The sequence below is a fragment of the Protopterus annectens genome, chromosome 1.part2, assembly GCF_019279795.1.
Source record: "Protopterus annectens isolate FY-2018-M chromosome 1.part2, PAN1.0, whole genome shotgun sequence".
In the NCBI taxonomy this organism is placed as follows: domain Eukaryota; kingdom Metazoa; phylum Chordata; order Ceratodontiformes; family Protopteridae; genus Protopterus; species Protopterus annectens.
This window is the reverse complement of record NC_056727.1, coordinates 212678163-212693345: the sequence shown is the minus strand read 5'-3', so window position 1 is coordinate 212693345 and position 15183 is coordinate 212678163. Positions and strand designations below refer to the sequence as shown.

The following is a 15183-nucleotide window of genomic DNA, read 5'->3' as shown; positions in this document are numbered from 1 at the left end:
AGATGGGGTGTTAGCACATTGCAAAAGAGGGAGAGGCAGGCAGACAGAGAGGTACAGGCATTGTGGTTACATCACCAGTCCACCTACTTCCTTGTCTTTAGGATTTGTAAGGAAGCCCTTTTTTTAAAATACCTTTATTAAATTATCACTTGTGATGTAGTCTACTTTACATTTATATAAAGGCAATCAAACTGTATTAACAAGTTCACATTAACAAACATTATACTTCACATATATTGCTATATATTATATAGCCTAAGCAACATTACATAAATTATTCAATTCCTGCCCTTTTTTTTTTAAACAAGGGACATCTTTATTAAATCATCACTTAATATGGGCAGTCATACAGTTGTATAAATGAAGACAAACAATCCACACCAACACAATCCTAGTTACAAGCATTTTACATTGCAAACCATACTGGCACACTTCCAGATGCAGACATTATACATCACTTTTAATTTACCTAGTAATTTTCAGTCAGACATTACATAGCTCATTTAAGTCTTGCCTTCTTTTAAACTTTATTCTTCCCCTGTATGTATTGTTCCCACAATTCCCATTTTCCCTACTCTTTTCTAAAGATCTCAATTCCATCTGTTTTCTCTCTCTTACAATATTCACTCCTTCTAGTGTAGTTGGTTTAGATTTTGATTTCCATTTTCTAGTAGTTGTTTTTTGGCAGCCACCATAATTAGACAGAGCAAGGCCTTAAATTCCAATTCCGTGTTGTAGCTCAGAAAAGTCATCTTCCTCATCTCACCAGTCTGCCCACCCAGCATCTCCAACAGTGCATCCTGCAGGGAATCCTTAATGTCTGCCAACTCACTGCACTCCCAGAAAATATTTCCAATTACCTCTTTCTTCCCCGTCATACCTCCAGCATTTGCTGTCTACATGAGGAAGAATTCTCTGGAGTCTACTTGGTTATAAAAATATCTACGTAAACATTTCCAAGCAAAAACCGTACATCTAGATTTTGTTGCATATCTGGGAGACATGTATATATATCCTCCTATTGTTTATTTGTGAATTGGTTATCCAGTCTCTCTTCCCAATCATTTGTAATCCTTCTCTGATTTATTCTTATAGTTATCATGCAATATTTTATATGCTCTACTAATTATTACTTTTTTGATGGCTGCTTCTGTTCTAGATTCTACTAAAAACTCTAGCAGTGATGGTCTTTCATTTAGGAGCCCCCATTTCTTTCTCTTTGCCTATACTCTATCAATCCTTGATAGGAAAGGCAATCTCTAGCCTGCTGTCCAAATAAATTCTTAGCTTCTTCCCATTCCATCATCTTTACCTCTCTAGTTATCTGCTGCCAATACTTTGGTTCCTTTGCCAGTTTTCTCTAATAAATTCCAGCCTCCTCTTGCCTATTGTATATATATCCCTAATTGCAGTCATCCCTATTGGCAGAACCTCCTTTCTTCATTTCCGTGTTGGCTTAGTTCTTAGGATACTTTCTGCTACTTCATAGATATAACATTCTGTATAATTACTGTTATTCTCCTTAAAGGCCTGCATCTAAAATTCAAGTCTCTCCTGGTTTCTTGAGCCCGCCCCCCTGTTTCATCATCATCCCTTTTCACTTTGAATTCTAGTTTTCTGCTTGTACTGTGTGTAGGAGCCTTAGCTGTGTAGCACTGAAATACCCTTTCAAATTGGGTAATCTCAATTCACCCTGTTCTACTGGAAGAATCAACTTATCCCACTTGACTCTTGCGGTCTTCCCTTCCCAGATAAAGTCCTTTAGCTCTTTATCAATTGCTATCCACAACTTCTCCTCTGATTGATAAAAATATGCCTGACCTGTGTATAAGACTAATGGGGCTAAAAACATTTTAACTGCTTGTATCTTGCTATCCATATCCATATAACAAATCTACCATTTTTTCAATTTTTGTATCATCTTTTGTTTAGTCTCTTCCCATATATCCTTAGCTGTTATACCAGAATAGTTTTTAATCTGTATTTCTAAATACTTAATTTTATCTTGTCCCCATAAATATGGATATTGCTGAACCAGTTCATATTTGGGTCCATAATTTAGCACTATTACCTTTGTTTTAGCTTCATTAATGTTGTATCCCGACAAGATTTGAAACTGTCTCAAAATGTTCGACAACACTGTAATGTCTCTTTCTGGTTTTGTCCAGTATAACATAATGTCATCTGCAAATAGAGCCAGCTTTTCTTGATTACCATACCAATTATATCCTTGAATTTGCAAATCCCTTATTTTCTTTGCCAGTGGTTCTAAATATAATACAAATAACAAAGGGAAAAAAGGCACCCGTGCCTGGTTCCTCTGCTCAAGCAGAAATTATCAGAGGGGACCCCACCCGCTTTAATTTTCACCTCTGATCCCTCATATATCCTTCTAATCTACCTTACATTTTTTTTCAGGAAATGCAAATGCTTCCATTGCCCTCCTCTTAAAGTCCCAGCTTCTTCTGTCAAATGTTTTCTCTGCATCAAGACTCACCAACAACAGTGGTATTTTCTTATATTCTGCTTCCGTCTGGATCATCAGTGTTCTGTTAATGGTGTCCAATATTTGTCTTCCCTCCACAAAGCTGCATTGATCCATATCTATCAATTTTTACATTACTTTTGCCATTCATTAGAGAGACAAATACTTTTTATAAGCATTGTTTAGTATTGAACTGGGCCTATATGAAGCTGGATCTGATGGATCTTTACCCTCTTTTGGTATTACAGCTACTCCTGCTTTCTTCCAGGATTTTGGTACGTCTCCTCCTCTTAAAATAATGTTAAACAAAACCTTCCAGATCTTTATCAGTTTTCCCTCCTATTTTCCAAACTTCCACAGGAATACTATCTATTTCTGAGGACTTTCCTTTAGATTGGTTAAACATCACAATTTTTATCTTGACTCCTCCTATCCTAACTGTTAGCAATTGAGCCTCATCTACCTCTAACATTGGCATACTCAATTCTTCCATAAACATTTCCATGTGTATCATTTCTTGATTTCCATATTTCTATTTTATACAGACTTTCATAGACTTTCCGAAATATTTCTTAATACCTCTACAGGATCTCGTTGCCTTCCTTTGTTGTAGGCTTCCTAAGCTTGGTGATGGCTCTTTCTATTTTTTGTTGCCTGAGTCAGTGTGCTAAATGATTTTCTGCTCTATTGTTATCAAGAAACAGTTGCTTAACAGCAGTCTTTGTAAACTCCTGTATATTGTCAAGGTAATCCCTTATTTTCTGTTTAGCTTTCTGCAGTTGATCCTCGTCTTGTTCTGTGAGAGTCCCACTATTGTGCAATACTTTAACATTTATCAGCCCCTCTAAGTAATTCTTGTTACTTCTTAACCATAGCTCCCTTCCTTTTATTTCCACCATAAATTGATCCCACTCCCTAGCTATATTTTCAGAAGAAATTTCTATCCTCTCGAATAGCTCCTGAATAATCTCCACTACCCTTTCCTTAAATTCCTTTCTTTTCAACACATAGGTGGAAAGGTGTCTCATTTTTTTTCATTACTGTGTGTTTTTAATTTAGTTATTATTGGCACATGATCTGAAATAGCTATTGGGTGTGTATCAAGACCTTCAGTTAAATGCACATGTCATGTGAAATGTAAATTTTGTCTCACCTAGCCCAGTTTTTACTTGGGGAACATATGCATCTACTCCAAACTCCTGTTTCTGAATTCACATCTTCCATGCCAAATATTTTCATAAATTTCTTCAAACATCTACCCTTCTTTGTTATACTTTCCCTTTTGGGACCCCTAGACACAACTTCATTGCTGCAAATCAAATTCCAGTCCCCACCTATAAGTAATTTTACTTACTGAAAACTTGATTATGTCTCCCAGAATTTTCTTAAGCTCCATTTATAGCAGTTTTAGGTGGAATATAAATACATGCCAGTGTAATCCTCTTCCCTTGCCAGTAGCCCCGTAGCACTACAAATCTGCCATTAGTATCTTTTTATTTATTTATTTTTTTTTTTAACTCCTATTTCACTATTGGAGCTCCTCTTGCAATTAATATAAGTACTTCTTTGTTCCAGATATTCCGCTGAAAAACATTCTTTATTAAATTCACATATTCAGTTCTTTCCAAGTGTGTCTCCTGTAACATAGCTATTTGCACTCTATGTTTTTTAATATAGTTCACTATTCTTTGTTTTCTGTATTTATCTATGAGACCATTGACATTTAAATGCATTACAGAAAACATCATTGTATTAAAACATTATTATTCTCACCTTTTATGTATAACACCTTTTTTGTTAAATGTCTACTTCCAGCTTGTGTTACATCAGTGGTGCACAACGTCTGGCCTGAGGGTCAAAACTGGCCTGCCACACAATGCCATCTGGCCCCCAGAGAATAACCAAAAAATTAACAAAAAAAAAAGTGTAAAAATGCTATGCCTAACTCCAGTCATGCAAACTTTCCAGCACATGCTTACTTACCTAATTGACTGCAGTTGCGCACAACTCTAATTTTAGCCATGGAAGTAACTATTCTTTCTTGTTTATAACTTGTATCTGTAAACAGAAGTAACTTTCTGCAAGAGTTTGTAATAAGTCAAGGCTATAAGCCAAAATAAACTTAAATGCAAAGTTGATGTAGAAAACGGGCAATTTCATGATTGCTGTCTTAAGTAAAATGCCAGTCACCTGTACCTGTTAACTCGTAACGACTTACTATATTTTGAGGTGGCCCACAGATGCATTAAGAATTCGTGTAGTGCACCTCCCCACAAAAAGGTTGTGCACCACTGTGTTACATGGATACACTGTTTGGCAGGTTGAACTTTTATGTAGTTGTTTCCTGTCATACCCATTAGAGCCTCTGTCACATTTTACAAAACATTTTGTTTTATTGAAAGCCCTCAAACAAAAAACCCCAATACCCACTAAAACCTGTAAATTTAATACTAGCACAAAAAGTTATATACATCTTCAAATATTGCAGATGTTCTTCGTGTTTCACTGTTGCAGTCATTACATTTGGGTAATCTACTGGCAGGTTGCCCTCCGTCAGCCTGAATAACAAAGTCTTGGGTCCTCCGTCGGTTGCTGTCTCCTCCTCCATGACGTCATGTTGTCAGGGGTATAAAACATGCAGCTGACGCCATTTTAATCAGTCTTTCTTGCCACGTAGTGCCCGAAGCAGAAGCAGTTCGCAAGTGCTGGTTGGCCAACTCCTGAAATTTTCATTTTCGAGTTTCAGAACCAAAGTCTTTAAACTAAAGCTAAGTACCCCGTTGGGGAAACTTTTTCTTGCTCCTTACCAATGTCAGTAAAAGTTAATAATTGTATTACTTGTGGGAAGCAAATACCTCATAAGGATTTTCATTTGTACTGTATTCCTTGCCTAGGCCCTGACCACAATGTGCCTTGCTGTCGGTTTTGTGCTAAATTTAACCAACGCACTATTAAGCTTCGGTATATTTTTGCTTGTAAATACTTTGGTTCAAGATTTAACTATCCTGAAATGTGGTCGGTTAGCAATCTAGCTACCGGAATTCACAAAAAACGCAAAGAAAAAGACAGAGACAGACCGTCGAGGTCCAAAATCGACGACGAAGCTTCTTCTAAGCCAGTCGCCAGTTCGGTTCTCAGTGAGGCGCTTTTGCAGCCCCTGATGCCCGCTACTTTTGAGTCGCAGGCCTCTACCGAGACCCATTCGGAGTCCGGTATGCCGTGAGATTCTTTAAGTATTGAACCCGCAGATGTCTCTCCCTTGGATGGGTCCAGAGCCGCTGAGCAGGCACCGGCTTCTGAGGGTGTTTTCAGGCCTAAAAATTTGTATATTAAACCACCATCATCAAAAACAAAGCCAAAACCAACTACTATGTCTAAAAAACCGGCGCATGAGCCACATGCTCAGGCCCCTATGCCTAAAAAAACAAATGATCAAAATGGCTGAGGATTTAATTACCTTGATCAGGGGTTCTCAACCCCCCCTGCTAAGAGGCCCAGGCAATGCACTGATTATGAATCTTCAGATCAGGTTTCCATTTCTTCTGATTCCTCATCTGATCTGGAATTTTCTATCCCCCCTTATGAGAACTCTGATGCAGAAGAATCCATCCCTTCTGCTTCTCCTCCTGAGGATTTTTCTTTTGGAGAGACTTTGTATACCTTAAGGGAACATTTTCATTGGGAGAGTCAGGACTTTTCAGAATCCAAAAAGAGGCTTAGGGATTTTCTTCTTCTTCCTCAGCATAGGCCTTTGGCTGTACCTCCTGTTTTAGACATTGTTGATGATATTTTCTCAGAATCCAGCATGGCTCCTGATTCCCTGCCTCCGGCTCCGAGTAAGCCAGACAGATATTACAGGGTTCCTGACTCCCCCAAGTTTATTTTCAGAAATCCTACTGCTGACCCTGAAACTATTTCTCAGGGTCCCAAGGGTGTTAAGGCTGATACAGCTAAAAATCCTACCCCTTCTGATAGAGACTCCAGGGTGCTGGATAGATGGGGTAAGAAGGTTTATACGTCTGCAACCCTGGCAATCTGGGCTTTAAACTGTCAATTTCATATGCTTAATTATCAACAGCATGTCATGGGCTTACTGAAACAGAAAATTATGTTGATTTCTGATTGTGTGGAAAATAAAGAGTTATAGGATTTATTGCATTCAGCTGAACAAGTTAGAAAGCATACTTTGCAATGTGGTTTTGATTCCTTGGAGTCCTCTTGCAGGGCCGCCGTAACTGGATCTGTGATAAGAAGGCATGCTTTGCTCAAGGAGCAAAATCTGCCTGATCATGTTAAAGCTAAATTGTTGGATGCTCCTTTACAGCAGGACAGTCTGTTTGGTAATAAGGCAGAAGAAGTTTAAAAAAATGGAAGACAAAGCTAAATCTATGCAAACTGTAAAATATTTCTTGAAAGTGCAGCCACCCAGGTTCAGTAGGCACTGGCCTACTAAGAATTGGTCCTTTCTAGTACCCAACAGAGCCACTCAGGGCAAACCCAAACACTCCAAAGGCTCCAGGTTTCAGTCACAAGGATCTTACAGGACAAAACAATGGGGTGCCTCCACCTCCAAATCAGGAAGTAGCAAAGCACCGCCCTACGGTAAACTGTCTCAATGACTTTCCTCTGCCATTTCCAAGCACTTATCTTTTGCCAGCCCCTTTGGGGGGAAAACTGGCACTTCATGCTCAAAATTGGCATCTAATTACCCAGGACAAGTGAGTCTTAAATATAGTATCCGAGGGGTACAGATTTCATTTCCACACGTTGCCAATTCCAAATGGATGACCAGACTTGCCCCCAAATCAGTTGGCAGAGACCCAGAAACAAGTCATGTCTCTCATGGATATGGGGGCTATTCAACCAGTAACAGAAAAGGAAAAAGGACAAAGTTTGTATTCAAGACTTTTCCTGCTACTCAGAAAAGACAAATCATGGTGTCAGTTCTGGACTTATCCATTCTAAATACTTTCCTGGACATTCCAAAATTCAAGATGCTGACTCTACAACAGCTACTGCCTGTACTAGGCAAGAATGCCTGGTTGGTAACCCTAGACTTAAAAGAGGCTTACTTGCATATCCCAGTCAGGGAATCTTGCAGAAGATACCTCTGCTTCAAAGCAGGCTATTTGCATTACTATTTCTCTGCACTGCCCTTTGGCTTATCTACTGCGCCCAGGGTATTCACAACGTGCCTGGCACCAGTAATTGCATTTTGCAGACAAAGAAACATTCAAATTTATCCATATCTGGACAATTGTCTAAGTCAGGCAGAGGACGAGGACACTCTTCTACAACATCTGGCGTTTGTAAAAAGGCTTCTAACATGCCTAGGGTACACCATAAATGAAAAGAAATCGCAACGGGTACCCTCTCAGATAATTACATTCCTGGGTGCAAGCTTGAATACAACTGCCCTGATGGCTTACCTCACGCCAGACAAACAAATTCAATTGATCACATGCTTCAAACAAGTGGCCACAAAAACCCAGCTATCTGCTAGACAAATTCTGCAGGCTTTGGGGTTCATGGCATCCTGCATTCTACTAATTCCATATGCAAGACTGCATATGAGGAAACTTCAATGGTACCTAAAAAGCTTATGGAATCAACATTGTCACAGCCTGGAAACAATGATTCCTCTCATTCCTTGCCTGCAACAGGAGTTCCTTTGGTGGGCAGAGGCCTGTCACCAAAACAAGGGACTGTCATTCATTCTACCCCCTGCCACCCAAACCTTGACTACAGATGCATCAGACTATGCTTGGGTGGCCCAGCTTGCAGGGAGATGCATTCAGGGTGAATGGAGCCCAAATCAAATGCACCTACATATCAACCAGAAAGAAATGCTAGCTGTACAGAATGCTCTGACAGCCTTCAAGGACTTCCTTCATCCAGGACAACTACTGACAAAGATGGACAACACCACAGTTATGTGGTACATAAACAAGCAGGGGGGGTACCCACTCCTACCCCCTTTGCAGACTACATATGGCTTTGTGGAACACAGCCTTGACTTACCAAATACATCTACAAGCTCAATTCCTGCCAGGAAAGTAAAACACTTTGGCACATGACCTAAGCAGAAATCTTATGGACCCACACGAATGGAAACTGAATCCACAAATCTTCAGCATGTTGACACGAAAGTGGGGGAGCCCAGACATAGATCTATATGCCTCTCCTCAAAACTACCAGTTGGACAAATTCTGCCCAAGAACGCATCACAAAAAAGCTTGGAAAGTGGATGCTCTATCCTTCAGCTGGAAAAACCTATCAGTCTATGCCTTTCCCCCTCTGCCTCTGCTCTCCAAGGTTTTACTAAAAGTCAGACAGGAAAAAACAAAAATGATTGATTGCTCCGGACTGGCCTTGCCAACACTCGTACCTGCTTCTAAGGAACATGTCACACCTTCCTCCGTGATACTTGCCTCAGACACCTCATCTATTGTCTCAGCGGAACTATCAAATTCTGCACACACAGCTCCAAACTCTGAATCTTGCAGCATGGCTAATCAACTAATTTCACCAATCACTTCTCTCAGTAAACCCATGATGGATGTCATTTTGGAGGCTAGGAGGCCTAGTACTAGAAAATCTTATGCTGATAAATGGAAGAGATTATGTGCCTGGAACCAAGCACAAGGGATAAGTACAGCAATGCCCAATATTCCTCAGATTTTGCAATATTTAACTGAGATGCTTCACAAGGGCCTATCTTTTTCTTCTATAAAAATCCATGCCTCTGCCATCTCGGCTCATTACAACACAGAGCCTTCTCTCTTTTCTCATCCCCTGCTAAAGCAGTACCTCAGAGGGGCCAAACATTTGAGACCTCCCAGGAGTGCACCGACTACTGCATGGGATCTCAATTTTGTGTTGGAAAAACTCACCCTACCTCCTTTTGTACCAGCTGCTACTGCAGACATAAAATTTCTTTCTTGGAAAACAGCCTTTGTTTTAGCATTCACTTCAGCTAGAAGGATTTCAGAACTACAGGCTCTCATGGCAGTGGAGCCTTTCATTATATTTTCTCTGGACAGGGTGGCCCTCAGGTCCAATCCTTCTTTTATGCCTAAGGTGGTATCCAGTGTGGCTCTTAACCAGACCATTCATCTGCCAATTTTTTTCCCAAATCTGTAGAACAAGGGGGAGCAGATTCTGCATTCATTGGATGTACACAGACAACTAAGATTCTACCTAAACAGGACAAAATCTCTATGAAAGTCTGAGCAACTACTGGTGGCAGTTGCTGCAGGCACAGAGGGGAAGGCTATATCAAAGCAGACTATTTCAAAATGGATAAGCCATTGTATTTGTTTCTGCTACATGCACCATGGTAAACCTGTCCCCAAGGGGATCAGATCCCATTCGACCAGGGCTGCATCTACTTCTACAGCCTTTCTTAGAGGGGTTCCTACCAGAGACATTCTAGAAGCTGCTACTTGGAGCTCAGTTCATACATTCACAAAACATTACCATTTACCTCTCTTTTCTAAATCCAGGGCAGGCTTTGCCACTGCTGTCCTGCAGGGCCTTATAGCTGCTCCTAATACTGTATAACTCCATCCTTCCATACATAGCTTTGGGATTCTACCCAGATTTCTACCCAAATGTAATGACTGCAACAGTGAAACACAAAGAACATAGTACAGTTGTGTACACTTACCATAAATGTAGATGTTCGAGTGTATTCACTGTTGCAGTCTGGGTTACCCACCCGACAGCCCCCTTTATTCTCTATTATTATACCTCTTCTTTCCTTCACTATGCTCAAAAGCCTTTGTGGTGTATTTGCTTTTAGTTGGAGGTAATTTTTTTGTGTTCTAAAATACATGCATATATATATATATATATATATATATATATAATTTTTTTTGGCTCCCCATTTGGGGGGCACCTGACATCTGGGGCAAGAAAAACTGATTAAAATGGCATTGGCTGCATGTTTTATACCCCTGACGTCATGGAAGAGGAGACAGCAACCGACGCAGGACCCAAGACTTTGTTATTCAGGCCGACTGAGGGCAACCTGCCAGCAGATTACCCAAATGTAATGACTACAACAGTGAATACACTTGAGCATCTACATTTATGGTAAGTGTACACAACTGTACTTTTTAACTTCATAATAGGAACCAATGTCTCAAACTGACAGCCATACTCACAAACTTGAGTTAACCTAAAAGAAAGGTTATCCATGCTAAGGCGCATGGTGCAGCCTGTGTTTCTAAGTGCTAACTGGTTTCCTCTTGACTTTATAGCTCTCCCAGGTGGAAAACCCCTGAACGCTTTCATCGAACATCATCTCCTAGCCAGTTTCTCTTCATTTTTTCCCCTCAGCCAATCACTTTTCACCAGACTGTAACCAATTTCTCTTTATCAGGTTGTTTCCATAGAGGCATGAGAGCCAAACAGCCAATTTCTCATTATCAGATTGTCTCCACGGAGACACAAGAACCAGACAGTCAGTTTCTGTTTATCACTTTTTCCATGGAGACATGAAGGCCAGATGCAGAATTGCCACTAAGCATACATTCATTTGCTAGAAAAAAGCCTTATAATATTACATTTACTTTTTCATTTACTTACTTTCTCTTAAACCTTGTTACTGAATTAGTCTAAGGTACATAATCTAGTCATTCTCCATGCAAGAGTGAGAAAAAGCACATTCATTTTTCTTTTGTCATGCTCTTTTAACCAGGCATGTTTTTACATTGCAGTGCCTACATTTCTTAAAACTTAACAATAAGAACAAGAGAAGAGAGAAATAAAGGAAAAAAGAACAGCAGCACCTATTTACAATCTCCATTACACTTAGAAATAACTGAAAAAACTTTATAGCATGCAAAGAAAATCGTACACCACAAAAATATTGCTAAGAAAAACAGTGTGTTCTTTACATGCAGTTAACTTTCTCCCATCTGTTCCTTTCCCCAAAGCATTTTTCTCGACATTAATGACATGAGGTAGGGCATATACTTTAGAAAGAAAAAGTCCAGTATTTCTAGATTTTCTTCTTTAATATTTCACAAATCTAATTATTGCATTGTAATCCCACATTAAGTTGTTGGTTTTAATATTGTTCATCTCCATCTCCTGCGTCTGCTTAATTGCAGCTTTACTCTTGATTATTCTAGTCAACACTCATGGTGCCTTCCTTCTTTCCATGATTTTCCATTGAAAAAGTGGCAAAGATTTCACAGGTACAGTCTCTCTTTGGTCTTTATTACCAGAAGAAAAAGAAGCAGAATCTCATTCTGTTTCACAGCTCACTTTTAGTTGGACAAACTTTTGTATTTCCTCTTTAACATGTACTTCATCAGAAAATGATTTTGTACCTCCAGGGAAGCATACCTTGAAGACAGCTGGGTACAGCAGTTTGAATCTCACAACTGCATCTTAATAGTGGAATGAATTTACTCTTCTGCCTGGTGTACAATGAGTAATCATTCTCCACAAACACACTGCTGTCTCACACTGTCCTCCTGCCACAGTTTTGTCAGAATCCTTCTGGTAGGATTGCATCTTTACTACTATGCTTTCAAATAGCTAGGTATGGAGCATACACACAATGTGCCCTTTCAACTAACAACAACTGCTGTGGAATACCAGTCCAGTTGCTTATTTGTGCTTTCATAACATTAATGCAGTCTGTTCCTTCCAGCTTCTCTGGTATAGCTGAAAATGTCAGGTTTTCTGTACATGCTCTGTCCTCTAATTCTATTTTTTAGACGTCTCTTTCTGCGCAGTCTCATATTCACCCAGCTTTTTCTTCATTCAAACCTATGATTTTTACAGCTTTATCACTTCATCTGAATATCTGTTTAAAGTTTCTTCCATATATTCCAGCCTTTTGTTGTTTGTGTTTATATATTCCATCAGTGTTTTGTTTATTTTAACCAGGTCTGTGTGCAGTTGTGTTGTATCTTCCTGTAGGTTACTGGGAGTCCCGTCTGGAGGTTGCATTACTTTTTGCTGAACAGCTGCAGAACTTTCCTCAGTCAGTGTTTTTTCCTCACTTTTTGTAGCTGATTATTCCAGGTGTTCTCTCTTTTTTTTCCTGGCATCCAGGCATTACATTTACTAGCCAGTTACTGAAATTTACTGATAGAACGCAAACGCCTACTGGCCTTCTCTGAGTTTCTGTTTTCACACGGGAAGAGATAGAGTTAAGCTGTTACTTAATGTGCAGCCATGTTGGAAATCCTTGCAAGGAAGCCCTTAACCCCAGTGAAGACCTTGTGGACATTGGAAACACTTAAGTCTGTTTGGAAGGTAATTCGACCAGGAACCAAGTGATCTGAGACAGCATAGCTAACAGCTGCACCTTTGTGCCACCCTTTTGGAACAGCACTATTGTTTAATGTTGTTTAGCACTCCTTTTAAAAGTTTAGTGCTTGTATATGGTTTACAGTGTAAGCGAAAGGGCTGGTATGCATATTTTAATTTTTTGTTGTCTCTTTTTCAGTGTGTTGTAAATACAGTATCACAGATGGAAGAAATAGACACTGAAGCTGTGGTCAAGTAAGTTAACCTTGTTCAGATTTTTTTTCAAGTGAACAGGTGTACAGTATGTGTAAACTGAAAGGCTAGAATAAAACTGAGATGGAAAAAGAGTCCATGTTCCTCCCGTTAGAGCCTTACCTACTTCCTCATACAGAAGTACTGTGGGGTGGCAGTATGGTTTGAACAAATATGGTGATGGGACTGGAACTAATGTGTTGCATTCAAAAGTTGACTGCAGCATGAGTTTTGCATCATCCACTTACTTGCAACTTTTAACAGGCCACATACCTTGCAAACTGCTCCTAAGTCCGTTTAAAATTAACCTTACTTGCATGCCTTAGGTCTTATGCAAGAACACATCCTGAACACTTGAATTTGTAAATCTTCACAAAGGAATAGGATAGACTATCAAGGAAATTTGAGGATTTTAGGGAGGAGGGAAAAACAGGTATATAAAAAAGGAAAATTTCTTTAAGTACCTCGCAAAGCAGGTTTTTATGTTTGAGTTAGTAGGGAGTAATTGAGGCTTGAGAAGTATTTAAAAAAAAAACAGGTGTTAATAGAAACATGCCCATTGATCCCAAACAGTTGGCCTACTCTTATGTAAAAGACAGTCAATATGGTTTTAGTGACAAGTTTATCATTGTTTATTCTCTTATTACTTGGATTGAGATAAACCAATTTATTGGTTTTTGTAAGCTTATCTTGCGGATTGAGTAAAGAAAAAAGAAAAACACTGGGGAGATTTTTTTTGCCTTTAAAATTGCAAGCCTTATTCTTCAGATAAACACTTTCACTAAATACAAAGATTTCATCAGCTCTAGTCATTAAATCATTGTTCAAGTTTGTACAGGTTTACAGAGCAGAGGAAGAGGATTGGGAATAGAGCAAACATGGACTTCAGTTGTTAGTTCTTGCCAATTAAAGCAGGAATGTGTTCCGTAATGATCAATGTTATTTGCAGAACTTGAAACATTGCAGGCTTGTCTAAAGTCAGTCAAAAAGAGGAATTGTTACTAGTCACCATGAACTAATTTGCATCCTAAGCTTGTGTTGGATAGAGCAAAAAGGAGTTTACTTGTGCACTTATTGATCCTTTCCAGTGTAGACTGACTAGTCTGAAATGTGCACAATGCAGGCAGTAGAATTATGTGGCCATTGATCTTCATTTGCATCACCCATGACATGGCTGTCATTTAATAGACCAAAATGGTGTTGTCCTGTTTCCATGAAGTAACTGAACACAGCTAGAAAACGTGTATACCTAAAATCAAATAGGCCATTTAATGGAAAGGAGTTATGTCATCTGATGTTACTGGGCAGCTAAGCAAAGATTGAATAAGTTAATTGATGCAGCTGAACCTTAGAAACTGAGCCAAAAGAAATGTATAGAGGTGACTTCTCTGCTTTTACAGGGCCAAAGTTGCAATTGAAATCTCCTTTGTATGAATATTGAGACGATCAGCAATAATCTTTTTTTTTGAAAATGCTGTCTGTCCATCTACATATCCAGCAATCTTGCTCTACAATCATCTGTATACATGCATTAGCCCACTTTTATAGGACTATGAAAAAAATGCAAGTTTTAATTTAGAATAAAGTTACTTCAGTGCAACCTTTTGTGCCTGAGCATTTACAAATTGAACAGAAAGCTGTTGCATCAGTCAAACATATTGTGCCTAAGTGAGAGCTGCTGGTGATTCTCTGCTGGCTGAGGAAAGTAAACCTATATTTTTTGTCTGTGACTGATAGAGCTGCTTACTGTTTTACCTACTCCATTTTGTTTTTTGTTTTAAGAAGTCTGCTTGGCCTGGTGTTTTTGTTTTTTGTGAGAAGTAGACACTTAAATTATCTAGGCTGCACATTTCACGTTTTCTTTCCATTGGTTAATTGTGTCTCGAGTTATACATAAATACACAGTGAATTTCTGGCCCTTTGTCTTTCGCTGAAAGGATTTTAAGCCTGCATAAACTAAAGCGCTGCTGGTGATTGCCACCCACTCTCCCCTTTGTTGATGTGCAAAACAACTGGTGATTTTAAGCTGCCCATCCCTACTGTAAATTGTGCTTAATAAGCTCCTCCCTTTCTACATTGCTGTTAAAAATATTGAATTATTTATTTGTCTTTCCTTGTGCCTTTATTAAAAAAGTGCACTTTGCTTCTCATTGCACGTTATACTGATTTACTTG

General features: G+C 39.2%; 1 protein-coding gene across 1 annotated transcript in view; it reads left to right on the top strand.

The window, feature by feature from the left end:
- VPS54 (VPS54 subunit of GARP complex) overlaps positions 1–15183 on the top strand; it is a 1876392-nt gene that overhangs the window by 1145357 nt on the left and 715852 nt on the right. The window contains exon 12 of the mRNA XM_044055553.1: positions 12957–13012. Coding sequence (XP_043911488.1) covers positions 12957–13012 — 56 coding nt within the window. The remainder of the gene's footprint in view (positions 1–12956; positions 13013–15183) is intronic.